Source organism: Macrobrachium rosenbergii, chromosome 1 (assembly GCF_040412425.1).
Source record: "Macrobrachium rosenbergii isolate ZJJX-2024 chromosome 1, ASM4041242v1, whole genome shotgun sequence".
NCBI classification, from domain to species: Eukaryota; Metazoa; Arthropoda; class Malacostraca; order Decapoda; family Palaemonidae; genus Macrobrachium; species Macrobrachium rosenbergii.
Window position 1 is genome coordinate 17,081,844 of NC_089741.1, and position 18,651 is coordinate 17,100,494.

General features: G+C 40.7%; 1 protein-coding gene across 1 annotated transcript in view; it reads left to right on the forward strand.

The window, feature by feature from the left end:
* LOC136834025 (arylsulfatase H-like) overlaps positions 1-17,068 on the forward strand; it is a 69,258-nt gene extending 52,190 nt beyond the window's left edge. The window contains exons 7-12 of the mRNA XM_067096618.1: positions 4,792-5,024; positions 7,953-8,128; positions 9,370-9,554; positions 15,075-15,186; positions 16,170-16,359; positions 16,776-17,068. Of these exons, the coding sequence (XP_066952719.1) occupies positions 4,792-5,024; positions 7,953-8,128; positions 9,370-9,554; positions 15,075-15,186; positions 16,170-16,359; positions 16,776-16,926 (1,047 nt within the window). The 3' untranslated portion in view covers positions 16,927-17,068. The remainder of the gene's footprint in view (positions 1-4,791; positions 5,025-7,952; positions 8,129-9,369; positions 9,555-15,074; positions 15,187-16,169; positions 16,360-16,775) is intronic.
* Positions 17,069-18,651: the final 1,583 nt, after the last annotated feature.

Here is an 18,651-nt window from a genome sequence, read left to right on the forward strand (position 1 = left end):
TAAGGCTTCCAGAAGTCAGTCTTTTTCTGTGAAGAAGACTGACAAGCAGGGCTGGTTTTAAGCCTATCTGACCAATATGATCAACATGGGCCTCACACCTTAAGGGGGCACTGTGCCAGAGTTACCATTTGAAGCCTGTTCTGTATTCTAAGAAGAATAAATGGCTACCAAAAACAAAATGGAAAATGAGGAAGTATATATTATTCCTCACATTATTATGCATACTATATTACCAGAAAATTCAGCTTAGTGCTAGACCAAGCTATTCAATCTATGGAGTCTAGATTTAACCAACTTAAAAGCTATGTAAATTTATTTGTATTCTAAATAACCTTCAGAGTTTACAAAAGGCAGAAATAAGGAAATGTATAGCAGACCTTGAAGCAGCTTCAACTAACACCACAGTAAAACAGAGTGCTGATGGAGAGGTATTTGCTGAAACAACTCAAGACATGGATGGCTATCCTTTGGCCAAAGAACTTAAAGCTCTGAAAACTTTTCTTCCCTCCAGTGTCAGTAAGCCTCAAGATGTTTGAATATCTGGTAGTAAACAATAGATTTACAGAATTTCCTTTATTGCTCTGAGTATTTACCTAACAATGCCTGTAACAGTTGCATCGGGTGAAAGCAGCTTTTCAAAACAAGCTAATTAAAACATACTTACGGTCAACAATTTCACAAGAGAGACTAAACAATTTGGCGATGCTAGCTACAGAAAATGTCACTGCTAAAACCATTGACTTTGAAATTATTTTGAAAGACTTTGCAAATAAAAAAGCCAGAAAAATCTCTTTCTAAAAGACCTGTGTATAAAAAGTATGTTTGTCATTGCCTTACCTTGTATTAAAAATTAAAACTTTCATATTGTCTTTCAATACTTAGTATATCAAGCATCTGATTTTTTTTTATTTTTGGTTAAGACAAGTATACTACACAAAATATAAAACATACATCAATTTTCAATTTTTTAATTGGGCCCTGCAATTCTAAGCACCGGCCCTGCTGACAAGGCTCATGCTAGTGGCCCTGCTAGTGGTGCTAAGCGCACTGCTGCACTCATTGCTTTGTGCACCAGTGCAACTACTACCCAGGGTTCCCTGGAACCCAGGCATACCAGTACCGTCCTGGCTAGCCAGGCTGGCTAGCCAGGCAGGTTATGCACACCCCGACTGCATTGCACCCTACCAGTAAGGTCCAGCGAGAATATGTGAAATTCAGCATGCAGGCCCTCATTCTTCCACCTACTCCTCATGTTCTTCCACGAGAACAACAAAGGGGTCCCAGGATAGTGACATGTGCCAAGCAGCCCCATCACCAAGACTTAACAAGAGGAGGTCCCCATTGCAGTCCTCACCTGCAGAAGCTATGGCTTCTTGGAAGGATGTGGCATGTACACAAGACAGCTCTCGTTCATGTTCGGGGGAGAATGTCGTCACAGCAGATTGAAAACTGCCCTCAGCCTTGCTCACCTGATAAGAGGCCCACCTTTATAAAGCGGACAAGGGTGCATAGGACTGCCCAACTAATGCTTTGTCTTCTGTGGGTGTTCCTGAGAAGCAGAAGTCTGACAGGTATGGGGACAAGGACTGCGAGAATTTGCACTCTCATCCCAGCCCTCCAACAGAGGCATAAGTTCCTGGTCAATCATAGGACCGGGTAGGTCATATGCCTAAGTGGTGGAGTGGTCCCCTGGGGGCTCCTCTTGCCTGCAAGAAGTGTCATAGGGAGACCAGGAACTGGAGGGACCTGAGAGTCCTTTACCCCAGGACCTGGACACCCTCGAGGTGCAGAGGTGTTCCCAAAAGGTCATATGGCTCATCTGTGAGCAAAATGATCTTGAGGGAGGAACCATAGGCTCATCCACAGACATCTTTTCAGCCATCAAGAAGCATCTGAGCTCTCAGAGAGAGCCAGGCCAGTGATTGGCTTGCCATGGCCCCAGCTAACTCACAGGGTCTTGGATCAGGTAATTTTTCTGGTTTCTGGGCAGGAAAATTTGCTTAGATCCAGCTGGTCTAGTAAGCTACTTCCTCAACCCTTGGCTCAACTGAGGGAATACTGTGTACCTATGGCAGTGCTCTGATTTATTTGTCTCCTGGCCTTTTGCTAGACCATCTTTGTGCTCCAAGTTGTATCCTGGTTGGACAGCTGGTCTTGCATGGTGGCAAAATTACATATTCTTTGGGGTATCATAGACCTGAGGAAGATGCTTCCCTCAAGAGATGACTGCTGTCTGGAGGTAGGGCAATTACCCACCTAGCCCTCTAGACAGCAAAACTGTGTGCCAGTTTATCCATGCAGAAGCAGGATAAAGTGTTATCCCAACCTGCAAGGTACATCGGCAGTGTCGGTATTGGCATTCATAGGTGGACCAGTTTTGGGGTCTACCTCTCTCTTCCCTTGGAACAAGGTAGATGCCACAGTGGAGAGGGTGTATGGAAATAATGACATCCTCCATTGTCCAGCAGTGTCCTGAAGGCCCACCAGCCTTTGAGAAGTGCTACAGCCAAACATTCTGGGTCATCTGGCCCCATTCTCTTCAGGGCAGAGGAAGTCCCAGGCTTCGTTTGCTTCCCATAGAGGACCCCAGGCTGCTTCTGCCCCTGTGGTAAAGGCAGCTCTGTCTCTCTTCTTTCAGATTCCCATCTTCTTTAGGAAGGGGAGAAGGGAGGAGGATGCTAAGGGCAGCATTCCTCCCTACCCACTGCTGATAGTGGAGGGGGGCGAGATTGTCTGTTCAGCCTTTGACAACATGGCAGTGATACAGAGTGGCGATCACTCTATCAGAGAGGGTGACTTCATGCTTTTGGTGGACTGCAAGGATGTGTATTTTCAAATACTTGTCCATCAGTCCTCTCGGAAGTACCTTTGCTTTACCCTCAGAGGGGAGGTCTATCAATTAAGGGCACTTTGTTTTGGGCTTTTGACTGCCACCCCCTCAAAGTGTTCAGATAAGTGTACACACTTGTGTCAGCTTGGGCCTATTTGCACATGATACATCTTTTGAGGTATCTCAACAACTGGCTAGTCTTGGCAAGGTCACTGCTGTAGTAGCTACAGGACAGGGAATGTCTTCAGTTTTGTTGGATCTCACTCCAAAGCAGAGGATAAAGTACCTTGGAATTCTGATAGGCACAGAGCAGTGAGCGTGTTTCCTTTGGACTCTTGCATCAGCAAATTCAAGGAGGTGGTATGCAAGTTCCTGTCTTGTCAAGAACAAACCATTTTATCAGTGGCAGGTTGTTCTAGGCACCTGTCATCCTTGGAGTAGCTGGTCCCTCATGGGCAGCTTCACCTCCAGTCTCTGTAGTGGAGACTGAAGGAGTTCTGGTCTCTGGTGAGAGACCCTCATTTTTTTCTGTTCTCTCAGAGAAGGAAAGGGAAGAATTAGCCTGGTGGCTGGATGACAGGAACCTCACAATGGGAGTGCTTCTCAGGCCTATTCCCCCAGAGATGCTTCTGTTTCAGGTGTATGGTAACAAAATAAATGGATAGGCAGTGAAACAAACCCATTGGTTTCATATTTGAAACTCATTGCTAAGTAGCCAAGAAATCCACCACCTGCAACATCCCATATGTGCAGCAGGCTGGCGGTGCTGGGTCACCCTTCCCTTGCTCCTGTCGGTTGGACCACGAAGATGATATTTCCAGGTTGGGTGAAACTACCAGTCAGTTCAGAGAGTACCCAGATTTCCTCCCACTAATGGGGGAAATTCTCCTATGTGAAGAACAAAGATTTGCATTTGTATAGGAATAAATATGAAATTTTAAAAGTAATTTGTATTTTTCCTAACATACCAAACTGAAGTTCTTTACATGAATGGCCAACCTCAGCCACCTCTCTCATCTGCCATGTGGACTGGAATGCAAAGTGGAGTGCAGACTGACAGGTGGGAACGGCTTTCACGTACCTGTCAAAAATTAGCTACCTTGTCAGTAATTTTAAATGGTTATTTCCAGCTCGCACTAAAAAGCTAAATCCTATGTAAAGAACTTCAGGTTTGTACGTTAAGAAAAATGCAGATTTTGAAATTTGCCAATATAATAATAGTGCTACATTCAATTATAGTATCTGTATGTCTCTTTGTTCTTTAAACTTGTAAAGTATAATCCAGTGATACCAAATTAACAAATCATCAAAATCATTTTGAGGTGAAGATTTTAATGATATCCATTTAACTTTCGTTGGGCTCCATGGATCTCCCAGAATTCAAAAATGCATGATCTTAAGTCTGTCGAAGATTTGTAGAGTGTTAAGAAATTTCATAGATCTTCCCATAACTTCCTTTAGCTTTATCAATTAAAAACATGGATTGTTTGCTCAGAGGTATTTCCTGAAAATAGCCTGAAGGCTCGCAACTCTCATGGAATTAGTGTTTTTGTAACATTCTAGCCTTAAAGTATCAAACACATGAATCACAAAATGATCCCTAAAAATGCAGTTTATCAAAAGTTTCTAAAATACCACCATATTATTTCACTAGGAAACGATAACTCATGCTATAAATTCTGACACTCGGTTAGTGCCTCCTTTTCATATTTAGAATGACTGTATTTTCCAATAACCATAAACTGATGGAGCAGAAGTTGACTTCATCACAGAGGAAGAGATTTTGCTCTGAACATTCACGGCGGAAACGAAGGTGAAAATTATAACAATGTTGTCAAAACTATAAGGCGAGCCAGTCTGGACATACACCCTACACTGGGCTATGTCCTACATAAACGAAACCAGGGAATATAATACAGATTCAAGCTATGTACCATTATCCATAACGACAAAATCTGCAGGTATCACCATGGCTGGATCAATTCATGAATGGACTTCTTATGTATGACAACCAAGTAATAGAACAACCACTTCAACTTGACGGTCTCATGCAAAATCTAGTGAGTTTTTCAGTGAAGTTTATTGCTGATCATGCACATGGCGATGGTCCCTTCTTTCTCTACCACTCGTTCGGACATGTTCACACGCCCATGTTTACTCATCCATCCATGGCTGGCAAGAGTAGACACGGAAGGTACGGTTTTTATAGCCTTCCTTATTTGATTATATCTTTTCATATAAAAATTTGTGTGATTAATGCATCCATTACCCGAATTAAAAAGGAATTTTACTAATATCGTTCTTCACCTGCTTATTGTAAAATAACTGTTTAATTTACGTTATGCTAATAAGAATAATTTCATCTAATGCAACTAAAGGATAAGTTATTCCTACAATTTTAGGTATGTAAGTATGTATTTATTGACTTCTTAAACTTTAGCATTAGAGTAAGCTGTTGTGATATTTTCAGGGTTTGCTTGAACTTCGGTTCTTACTTTCGTAACGTAAACAAATTTTCTTACCTAATTCAGCTCTGTAGATAATTTCTCTACCTCTTGAGATAAGTTTCTGCAACTTATTGCACTGATGAACATGTGAATGTATCATGTGTATGTCATTTAGAAGAATGATATTCCACATCTCTCATTACTGAAGGTGACGTTAACCTACCTCATTTCATGAGATAATGTGCCCTGCTTATATAGCAGTAATTTCTTGATTTCCTAACCCATATTCTGGAGATAATTTTGTAATTTCATCTGTTGTATTTCCCTTTTATTTCATTTATGTATTACATATTACAAGAACTTCTGATATTGCGCCTTACTGCTTTCCATTACTGAGATAATTTTAGTAATCTTTACAGCAGTTCATCATTTCTCCCGAGCAAATTCTTATAGAGATATAAAATTTTCATGCTTATGAAGATTATTGATGTCAATTTCCCACTATGGGGAAAATTTTTCTCCCCAAAAGCAATAATCTTTAGATTCTAAATATTTCCTAGGTAGATAATGCGACACCCCTTCCTTCCTTATTTTAGACACTCCTCTACTTACGAACTAGTTACGTTCCAAACAGCTGTTTGAATCTTGATTTGTTCCTAAGTACAATATGATATACGTAAAGTCAATACGTACAATACTGTATGTTTTTTATCCTAAAACACAATATACTGCACATACAGTACTGTATTTTAAAGAGTACTTTATTAATACGAATGATACATAAAACCTAAATAAATTGTGATAACAGTACAACTTATAGAGTACTTTATTCAACGTCAATGTCTTCTTCGGCAAGGATTTCATTGGCATCACTTTCTTCTTCATTTGGAGAGGAAGCAGTCAACAGAGGTGGGGAGGCTCTTGAGGTTAATGCACTGGTTTGAAGAATTTGTCTAAGGAAGTCTGCATTGTTTTTCTCTTCTTTTCATTGTATATGGTACGATAACAATGGATAGCATCGTTGCTGGTTGTTGCTGCTTTTGAGAATCTCTCAACATTTGGATCCTGATTCCCAAAAATATTTAAAGGTTTTTCTATGAGAGAAAACCCCACAGTAATAAATTTTGTTTCAAACTTCTTTAAAGGCAGAAGTTTTTCTTCTCCTTCATTTCTTCTATTCTTTGCAGTTCTTCCAGTTCCATTAAATCCTCATTCGTCAACTCCTCTGAATGAGACTCAAACAGCTCTTCAAAGTCCTCTTCCCCTACGTTAAGCTATAGCTTTTAACTTATTTCAACAAGACTGTTAATGAGTCCCTTTGTCTCCTCTTTCTGATTAAATCCTTTGAAATCATTGACAAACTATGTGCATATAGCCTTCCATGCTCCATTCATGTTGATGTCACTTACTTCACGCCATGCAGTATCAATATTCTTGAAGCAATTATAAAAGTTGTAACCCTTCCAAAAGTCACATAAGGTCACATCAGGGTCATTCACTTCCTTCAGTGCTTGCCTATATGTATGGAGAGTGTAATATTTCTTGAAATTGACTATTACGCCTTGATCCATCGGCTGAATGAGTGAAGTTGTGTTGGGGGTAAATAAACAATTTTCACATCCGGATGGAAATCATCTAAGTGCGGTGGGTGCCCTGGGGCATTATCCAAAATTAAGAGAATCTTGAAAGGAATCCCATGCTCTCAGTAGTAGCGCTTGACTTCGGAAACAAAGATGGAAAACCAGTCTTCAAATACAGCAAGAATCGCCCAGCTTTGTTACTGGACATCCAGATTACGGATGGAGAGCCTTTTGTGACGTTTTTGAGTGCCCATGTATTTGCAGCAAAATACAGTACACTAAGAGCGGCTTTAGCATCAAGTCTCTCGATGCGTTGCCACCCAGCAGTAAAGTCAGCCTATCCTTGACTGCCTTATATCCTGGCACCATCTTCACCTCACAGTTGATGTATGATTTATGTGGCATTTTTGTTTTCCAGAACAGACCTGTCTCGTCAATATTGCTTACTAAACAATCAAATTATGTCATTTCCATTTTCTAAATAAGGTAATTGCCCTAAGCTATTTGAAAAAATATGCTCCCTAAATAAGCTATTTATTTATCTAGGGGGTCAAATTACCGGGTGTTAACAAAATCGAATTTCAGTTTACCGGGAGTCAAAATACAGGAGTTAAATTACCGGATCAAAGTTCTGGGAGTCAAAATACCTAGAACCACTAGCCATGACAGAAAAAGGATGGGCTCATTATTTCACAATAAAATCATCCAAATCGAAGCACAACAGATGACATCTTATCACTTGCGTAGATTCGAGAGTCTGGTGTCAGCTAAGGTGTTGTTCAGCATGGGTAGTGGCAAAAATTGTACCTAAGCAGAGGCAGACAATAGAAAATTTGAACTTACAGGTGGGAAATAGAGCACTCCGAACACAATTTTAATTTACAATCTCGGTTGTTCTTATCTCTGAAAGTTCGTAACTTGAAAGTTCGTCAGTGGAGAAGCGTCTGCTTTGAAGTAGTTTTCCCTGTACTTTAGGTATGGAGTTGTCCATGTTATTTCAAGGGTGGAGAATAAATTTTCAATACTTATTACAATTATGAACATCACTTTTCATATTGATGTTAGTTACGAGTCATTCCCCTCCTATTATTCCAGGTATGGAGATAATGTAGAAGAAATGGATGCAGGTATTGGAGCAATCATGGCTGCCCTTACAGAGCACAACCTCGATGAGACCACCATTGTTTATTTCTTGTCTGATCACGGAGGCCACTTGGAATGTGTAGACAATGAAGGCCACCGCGTTGGCGGACACAATGGTCTCTTTAAAGGTAAACGACTGATGGAATAAGTATCTCAAGATTTCTTTGTTATTTTTATTTCACATATGGGTAATCTAGTCTGCAGAAAAACTTTTAAATTTGGTTAAAAAGGTTTGGTCATTACTGTATTATACGTTTAAGTGTACCTTTTCTCTTTGGTACTGAAAGAAGGCTGTTCTATAGATATTTAATTAGCATTTTAGGAATATCTTGTCCATAAAAATAAGGATGCTGCCTTTAATTTCTGTAAGGCCATTTTCTTAATATGATTTTCATTTTCAATATTCTACGTTTATTACTTTTTATGTTGTCACCTCGCAGAAATGGCATTGATAATCATCACTTTGGTTACGAGGGAGAGAAAATAATTATCGTTAACCTACGAGATTACAAAAAAATGCTTGTCCCGCTATTTCGCTGTTTTTTTTTTTGACTGGCAGATACATATTCGTTATTTTGAATGGCATATTTGTTTGTTAACTTGCAGCATTTATCTTTTGATATTCTACGAAAATTGGCTACTAAGTCTTTACTGTGCAAGGCCAACCGACATTCCATTGCTGGAGAAAAGATCATATTTTTGCTGCTGACTGAATGCTAAGGCCACCTTCAACAGCTTCTGCTGCCCTTGAATGAACATCTGTATTGAACCCCCTACCCCCGCTGTCTTAGTGTTTGTATTCTTGTAGCACTGTTTTCTTTAATGTGGAAGATATCAATATGAATAGCTATGCTCAACAGCAAGTGAGTTCAACTCTCCTCAGTAACAGTGGCTCATCTCTCCCGATAGTCACCTGTTTTCATTTTTGGTCTAAATCTCAGTGAAGCAGTGCTATGACAAAGATGAAAAAGTCCATGAAAAAATTGAATTCCAAAGTAAACATTTTGCACATACAGCACTGGGACTAACTGCAGTTAACACACCAACAAAAAAGGTCATACTTATGACAATGAAATCCACTTTTTTTCTCTTTAGAAACTCATCTTCTAGTGCTCCATGTTGTTGATCAGCTAATTTTATGAGCGAGAATGGCAGAAATAATATATGCTGCCGACAGAGGGCAGCAATGTTACCCAAATATAATTGGAAATCAAAGTTGGAGGGAGTGGATCAACTCTCCTGGTGGTTTACCTCTCCTGCATCTCCCCATGTATGTGTTGAAGAGAATTACAATAAAAAAGGGTATAATGACAATTTCTGTTCCACCATTGTTGATGACCAATATCCTCTTCAAATCTTTCCTTATCAGGTGGAAAAGGTCAAGGTGCATCGGAGGGTGCCATCAGGGTACCTGGAATTTACAGATGGAAAGGGCACATCCCATCTTCTGTCAGCATCCACGAGCCCACCTCACTGTTGGATATGTTGCCGACCATACTTGACCTAGCTAACTTACCCCAGATACATGACCTCCTTCCTAACTTGCCTGCAAGAGTAAGTGTTTATAAATCACTGAGTTCATTATATTTTCTTTCTGGAGTAGCTAATCCACTTGGAAAAAATCAATCATATTCACCTGATCAATTTAACTTGTGAAAATCATTGTTCATGAAGACTATTTTCCTATAATATTCTCCACCCTTTTCATTTTGTTTTTTGCTATATCCTTTTTACTATTCTATTTCCCTATCATTATCCTTTGTTCTACACCCTTCTACGTCTTCTGTTTCAAGTGCTTTCTGATTTTGGCAAGATTATTTCATTTCAAGATATAGCCATACGGGCCCGAAAGTTTTTTCTGCTCAATATGGGTTTTTTCCTGAAAAAATGTGAAAATTTTGATTAAAAACTATATGAAACTTAGCATATTGTCAGTGCATAGAATATATGAATAGGATCCCATTGATAAAATTTTACTAAAACGATAAAATAAATTCAAATCTAGTTATATGTCCATAAGGAAGGAGAAGCAGTACTGTCACTCTTCCTCTTCATCTTCCTCCTCCTCATCATTGTCATCTTCCTCCTCCTCCTGCTGAAACTCATCACATTGCCATAAGAAAAAGAAGAAAAAGATGTCCAAGTCCTGAAGGGAGAGGTTTAGGCAGACTTTGTCCCATTGCTCCTCCTGTCATCAGTGGAACAGAGTTGTCAGGTCACACCCAAGGGTTTCTGGCACAGAGGCAGTGCTTCATCACTTTACCACTTGGGCAGGAGCCCTGCTCCTTCACCTTCCCACCATGCACCTTTGGGCTACGTCGGGAAAGTGCTGCACTTTCCCCTCCTCCCTGTTCCGGGTCTCTGGCCAAGGGTCAGGTCCTGTCGTTGGGTAGTTCGTCTCCATGCAGCTCTCATAAGCCACTGTGGGGTCAGCCCACGCAGCTTGCTCACCCTTTGAGCCACTCTTGGTTCTCCTACTGGCAGCATCAGAGTAGTAGACAAACCTCTCCCTATCGCTTTCCTTTGGGTGCCCATAGGAAAGGCTCTTCACTGCCTCCTCACTCAGTGTGCTTGTGCTCTCCTCCGCTCCCCTCTAAACAGGTTCTTTGTCACTCTGGAGATCTCAGCTCCCCTCTACCTCCCTTGGATGAAAATCTTGTTCTTATGAGAGCCAGCACTACCTCTCACTCCTCCCCCAACTTTCTATCTGTACCCTTTACTGCTGATTACTGAAATTGTGCTGCTTCAAAAGGAAAACCCAAATTTTGTTCAGAGTGCAGCCCTACTGGTTCTCATCAGCTTTCCATGATTAACATTTACCTAGTAAGGGACAAGACCAAGGCCAGCTGGCAAATCCTTTGTGTGCCGAGCGACCTTCCCCTGCAGAACCCCTTCAGGCCAAATTAGAACAGCAGTTTCTAGAGGCTATCTTGCTCATTTGTGAACTAAATAACGTTAGTGACCTCTGCATCCTTGGAGCAGTTATTGGTTTCTGCTCCAGAGGTGAGACCTTTAAGGTCACCATGGTCTAAGTTGTTTCGTAGTGTTTTGGCAGTGGCGAACACCCAAATTAGTGTGTCAGGAAGTTCCCTAACAACCAGCAGAACAAGTAAACTGCTCCTGCTTCCATTGACACAACAAATGAAATTTGCCATACTGGAGGATGTTAAAGATCCCTACTCTGGCTTGATGCATCAGTTTGCCACCTAATAACCTTCCTCTTGACAGACTCCATCAGGAGGGCTTTTCCTTTAATGCCTCCAAGGCCAATAATTTAGAGTTGGTCACCATGGCCTCCTTCCATGCAGTATCCTGGTTAGACCTCTGGATGTGTCTCCTCACCACCCTTGTCATGAAGGAATTTTCCATGGATGTCTGTTTCAAAGTTAGAAGGTTAGTTATGTCAACCGGAAGGCCCTTACCTACTTTGCACTCAAAGTTACCAACCAGTGGGCAAAACTGGTTCTCCAGTAGGGAGGCTCCATTCTCTCCCTGCTCTCTTGCCAGGTATCACACAAAAAACAGCCTCTCATTGAGTATCAGCTTGCTTTCCTTATGGGCTAAGTTGATACAGCCATGGAGGTGTGCTGGGAGGATTCCTGAGATACCCTTTTCTCATTTGCAGCTGTAACAAACTGCCTCAAGGATGAAAAATGCCCTCTGCAAAGCCTTTGGATATAGAAAAATGCTCCACTTCAGGTTTGCAAAGAAAGCCTCAACTCAGAATCCCAGGCAAGAACAGCAGACATCTTCACTGTCTAAGAACCTTTTAGCCCTTTGAGGTCCCCCTTCCCTTGTCCATCCAAGAGGTGGTGAAAGAGGGAAAGAAAAATGAGGAAATTGCTGAGAATGGTGATTCCCTTCCTCCACTGCCACAGGCAAGGGTTTACTTGTCCCATCATTGGACAGTGTGGCAGCAACATACAGCATATGTTCGGGTGGTGTTTGTCCTGCACGATGGATACGGATTCTCATAAAAAAACAATTGCCCTCCTTTGTTAGACTCCCATTCTGTTACTCTCCAGATTTGCTGATGCCTCATTCCTTACTGGTAGAGTTCAAAATAATGATGAAAAAAGGTCCCATCAAGATCATAGATCGCTAGTCTCTGGAATTTTACAGCTTTCTCTTTCTAGTAGAGAAGGCCTCAGGAGGTTAGAAACCAGTCATTGACCTCTCAACATTGAACAGGTACATTCATCACTCCTTCACAATGGAGACTGCTTGTTCTGTGTTAAGAGTCCATCAAAGAGGGTGACTTCATGATCTTGATTGATCTCAGGATGCTTACTTTTACATCCCCATCCATTAGGATTCAAGAAAGTTCCTACACTTTGTCTACAATGGAATGGTGTTCCAGCTCAAGGCTCTGTGCTTCAGTCTGGCAACAGTCCCTCAGGTGTTCACCCTGGCCTCAGCTTGGGCTCACTCGAAAGGCATTCTTCTGGATAGCTGACTGATTCTTGCTCCCTCCAGGAAGTGTTTTCTACAGAAAAAAACAGTGTCTTCTAGCCATTTGCCATGATCTTAGTATAACAACCGGAGAAAGTTTGACCTCTTCCCTAAGCAGCATCAGATCAGGTACCTGGGCATGCTCCTGGACACTAGCAGTGAGAGCCTGCCCAGTTTTTTCCTGTCTGGATGCACTCTACATTCTGCACTTCAGCTCCTGTCAAGGCAGGATCAACCCTCTCAGCAGTAGCTAGTGCTTCTGGGTCATCTCTTGTCCCAGGGAAAGCTTGTTCCTCATGGTTGAGTCACTATTCCCTTCAGTGGCAACTGAAGCAGAATTGGTCCTCCTCCAAAGACCAGCCTCACCATCTAGTCTCTAAATAGTGATATGCAGGAGGATCTAGCAAGTTGGCATGACTTCAACCTGTTCCAGAGAATATCTCTGAGCTCTCCTCCTCCAGAGATGCTCCTGTTCTTAGCTACATCGAATAGAGGGTGGGGTGCACACTTAGCTAAGCGGAGAATTTGTTTCATGAGTCTGGACCCAGAACTTCAATGTTTTGGAAATGAAAGCTACATGGCTGACACTCCAGTACTTTCAGAACAACCTCCATGGGTACTCTGTGGTATTCATTTAGTGGTGTGGTTGCTCATCACTGTAGTGGCATGCATCAACAAACAAGGGGTGAGGGGGACACAGTATCCTGGGCTCTATTTTAACTAGGCTTTTCGATGCAAGAGTTGGCGGCTGTTTGGCTTCTTGACTTGAGAGCCAAGTTTATCCTAGGAAAGAGGAACATCCTGGCGGTTCAACTTGGCCATCAAGGTCAGGTAGTGGGAACATAAGATTGAACAGAAAAATTTCCATCTTTTGCTCCCAGGCCCAAACTTGCAGGTAGCAATAGAAAATGCATTTCAACATCTGTGAGACAGCCTGGATGGATACATCTTCCCCGTTCAGTCTTATCTACCTAATGATTCTGGTGGCCCCATGTTGGCTACACTCCAAATAGTATGCAGATCTGCTGACTCTCTGGTCAAAGCACCTAGAAATCTACTTCTCTGGCCCACCCTCCTGTGTCAGCCTCACATTATAAATATCAAGAAATTTAGTCCCCTCATCTTCATGGGTGGAGGTTATCCAGCATCTCCTGTGAGAGAGAGGCTTTCTTGCAGGCAGTGAGTCAAAAGTATGGGTACTTCACTGCTCCTCAACAAATGTATACCAAAGAAAATGGGTCATCTTTCATGATTGGTGTCATAAAAGGGGTTATTCTCCATTTGGAATTTCTATTTAATGAATAGCAGATTCCTTCATCTTTCTTCACTGAGATAAGTGTCTCTCAATCTCTGCTGTGAAGGCTTACCATGTAGCTCTTTCCCAGGTGTTTTGGTTGAATGGTTTTGACATCTTCATCTCAGGTGAGTTGGCCATGTTGATGAGAAACTTTGAGCGGTTAGTCTTTCCCTGGGAGCTTTGTCCCCTGGAGTGGGATGTCGTAGTAGTTCTTTGTAACCTCATGGTTACCCCATATAAGCCCTTGTCTTGATCCTTGGATAGAGACCTAACCTCAAAATTCATGTTCTTACTGGCCCTGGCTTTGGTGAAGAGTGGTGGGTTCCCTCTCTTTCCCTTTTTTGCCAGAATTCATGGTAAGACTCAGAATCCCTGAAAACCTGACAAAAGTTGCAAGTTTCTCAATGTCTTCCCTCTGAGACTTTCTTGGTGGAGACCTGGATGAGAATTTGCTCATTGAGGCCAAAGTGCAGGAGACTTTGTTAGCACTGGTTGGTGCAGGAAGGTGTCCAGGAACACACCTGCCTTCTGGCTTCATGAATAAATAACATGGGCATACCAATCCTCTTCCAAAGAATCTGTCCATCATTTCTGTCTGAGAGCTAATGAAGTTAAGGGTATAGGACTGTCTCTTGCCTTTTGGAAGAACATTTCCGTTCATCATGTAGTGATGGCTGGAGTCTGGCATAATCAGACCACCTTCACCTCATTCTACCTAAGATATGTCATCCATAAGTCCCTTGACATCATCTCCTGGGGACCCATAGTAGCAGCACAGCAAGTGGTGTAATTGCTGAGTTCCAGCTGGGTACTGTACATTATTATTTGGGAGTGAATAAAGGAATGAATGGTTGTCCCCCTTCCTTCCTTTCATTTTCCCTTCCTGAGCTTACGTGGGCCAATGTGCATGCTGGAAGTGAATGAGATAAAAGTAAGTACACGACCTGCGCCTATTCTACTAGGCTAGAATGTGTTTCCCACTGTCTCTCCTTTTTTAACAAGGAGAGATAAGGTAGAGCCTTCGCTGAACCCATTACTTATGATTAGCCAGAAAATGTTACCCACCAACATGGCAATCTCTTTGAAGTTGTCTTGGTACTGTGAATTATTTGCTTCCTACATAGTTCCTGGGCTCCTGGGGGTAACTGCCTCTCTCCTTCCGTATCCACCAGGTTACCCTCCTTGTTTTCCCAGTTCTATGGCTGTTCCAACGTGCACTGAAGGATATTTCATATAGGTAAGACTTCGGTTTGTATAACTCGGAAAAATAAAATTAACTTTAAAAATTTGTTATACTGAAATGGATCTACAAATTATTGCCACAGGAAATAGATGGTGTAAGCATCGCCAGTTTGCTGATGCGAGGGGAACCACAGACTGCAAGGGTGTTCATCCACCATTGTCAGCGGTCTATTCATGCTGTCAGATGGGCTAAAGGTAACATTTTGGTCAATTTCCTTTTCTCATAGGCAGTGCTGAAATAATGATACTGAGCTTTTCAATTTTCCTCTGAGTATGAATTTTTGACATAACTTTTGGAAGTCCTACAATATTGATTAATTTTAAGAACACTCAGGGGTGTGTACTCGTCAAAATACAAGTGTGAAAATTTAAAGTTTTACTATATTTCACACCATTACTGTATTCTACTGTAAAATTTCAAACCTCATCCACATTTCACATTAAAGTAGATGGCGAATTACATTTGAAATAAATAACTTTAGATTCATACCAACAGAAAAACTCACAGTCATAAATTCCTGTTGTTGCAAGTGAATAGCTAAAAATATATTTCTGCATCTTTATATATGTAATAATTGTGCAGAAAGAATGAACAACAAATATTTAAAAGAAATTAAACAAATGGCTGATTGTGGGTGAGGGGAACATTGATACTGAGTATTCATGGGGATGGGGAGACCAGATTTTAACTTAAAAGTTGCTAGTATGGTAATAAACATTTGGGAACTATCACACAAGAACTTCAGGTTGTAAATATATTATGACAAGTTTAAAAAAATCTTCCAAAGCCTCTCTATGCACTTTCGCCTTTTCACCCATTCGGTGGTAGATGTAGACTCTGAGGAAGTTTGCTAGTCAGGCGGACGAGACACAAAACTCAAGTATACTTTTTGAGCACAATTTCCGACTTCGTGCAGAAATTGATAGGCATATAAGTGGGATTCCTAGTTTATAGCAAGTTTTAAAGAAAACAAACCACTGTAAAAATAGGCCTGTGCTATCAGAGGTCCTACAACACCAGCTTCTTTTAATGTTGGAGCCAACAGGTCACTGAAAAGAGTTGGACTCATAGTTTATGAAGTCTAAGCTTAACTGCGAGGCATTATCCAAGAATTTGTTGAAATGAATTAAAGTTCCTTACTTTGACCATTATGCTTAACACTTTCTCTTTCTGCAAGATGGCCACGTATACAAAATGTACATCAAGAAACACAAGTTTCCGGAGGGTAGCCATCAGTGTGGCTGGGGAATTATGAACCTGTGTTCCTGCTTTGATGAATCTGTAACTGACCTGACAGACAAGCCGCTGCTGTTCGATCTATCTAGTGATCCCTACGAAGACGATCCTATTTCGTCGGCCACAGAGGAGTAAGATCATTTTTTGTACGATGACTCGTAGTTTTTCATATATAGTTAAGCTTCCTACTACTACTACTTTAATACTACTGTATAAATGATGAAGATATTGCAAGTAGAGTAAAAATGTTACTACTTCTATTGTTAGCACTGCTGTTAATACGGCCATTCTTATACTAATGTTACTACTATTATGGCTCCGATTGTGACTACTAATAGTTTAATTAATATATGCAGGAGGAATGAAGAATGAAATCTACAGTAAATTGTTGGCTTCACATAATTTCTGTAGAGATATTACATATACAGTATGTCGAAATTTTTTTTTACTCTAACCTTCAGCAATAATAATAATAATAATAATAATAATAATGATAATAATAATAATAATAATAATAATAATAATAATAATAATACCTCCTTTTCAGATACAAGGAAGTGGTGACATACCTGCTGGATTATTTGGACAGATGGCAGGAGCGTGTCCATTACCCACCTTCACAATTCCGCAAAAAATCAGACGCAATTCTCTCCCTCTGGACACAACCTTTTTGTTTAGACTGCACCAAAAGAAATTGAATTCCAAAAGTGATCTGTTGGAACTGATCTTATTTCTTATCATCTACTTGTAAAAGATCTTTTATATTCAAATATTTTGGCTGGCATGAAAGTGGTCACATTTGCAGTAAATTGCACAAATATAAATTACACATAAATATTCTCTCTCTCTCTCTCTCTCTCTCTCTGTCAAGTAGCATTCATAACAACTTTTATCACTGGTTTCATCAAAGGTTTTTTCTCGCTACAACCTACTACTCCACCAAGATTAACAGCACTAGAGAAACAACCAAAGAAATAGAAAAACCTTAAGACCAATTTCTGTTTATTTAATTGTCATGTAACATTTAAGGGGGCACTGAAGTTCATGAGTAGAGTACGGCGCTGGGTATTTCAGTTGGGTCTCTGGGCTTGGATTCATGCTTACTACTCACCCAGTTGACTCAGATGTAAATGTCCACCGTTTAGTTGGGAGTCAAAGGCAGAGGAGAAAGTAGGTGGTAACACTATTGTCATGACGTATACTGCAGGCATTACTAAAGGGTGTTTGCAGCGACCCTGCAGCACCTAGCTGCTGCATCCAATTTTCCGCCGCTTACTTTACATCCATTCTCAATCCCCATCTTCCTGTCCAACCTCTCTAAGATCTCTTAAGATCCATGTTCTTCATCCCATTTATTTTTTGGATCGCTTTATTTTGTTGACCAACCACTCCAACTCCTCTTTACCGTGTCTTAAGCCCTGAATGGCAGAAAGTACCCGTGCGTGGTTTTATATCCTAAATTACACGAATCATTCATTTTCTACTCTGAATGTGTTGTATGTCCGTACAATACATTTCGTTATCGCCATTCGATGAGTGAAGTGTAATGTTCTAGCCTGTGTAATATTGATTTCTCTTAGTAAATGAACTTCATTGAGCAGAAAGTAAGCAGTAATAAGAGATATACATACATATATATATATATATATATATATATATATATATATATATATATACATAATTATATACACTAGCTGATGTACCCGGTGTTGCACAGTTAAAACTCAAAGCGTAGAACACACCCAAAATGTAGAACGCACCCAGATATTTATTTATTCCAACCTTTTATTAGACAATAAAATCTTTCACAAATTCACTATAATGCTACTGTAATAAAAAAACTTGATTGTAATCAGTTTTAGTTTCATCATCAGCAGCAAGAATCAATAAATTCTTGGGTGAACCCACCCCTGAGCAAGCAACATAAAAGTTGTCCGTGGGAACAGCATGATCTCAAATCCATTCCACAGTACTTAATAGACCGTCCCTGTCCCTTGTTGATAGTGATCGAGAACGCAAGTCTCACTGGAAACTGCAATCTCTTAAAGTTGAATGGGAGATCTGCCGGAATGAGTGGTATCCATGGGATAAAAACTGTTTTACCTTCTTCTTTTCCTGTTAAAGATAGTTGCTTCAATTACATTGCCCAACATTTTTGACATTTTATATTTCGCCCATTCTCAACCCCCCTTCCTATCGGGGCTGAGCTTGGACATAAAGGGCATCAGGAGTATTACTATTCATCTCAGCAACCTCAAAAACTATGGATTAGACACTAATTTCTGCTGCTTTCAGTTATTTTTGCATGTCACCCCATTCCTACCCTCAGCCCCTTTGGTGCCAGTGATGTCTTAACTCCACAGTATTCTTTTCCAGGATAGTAAGTCATATGTGTACCGAGTTTGGTTGAAACTGCTCCATGC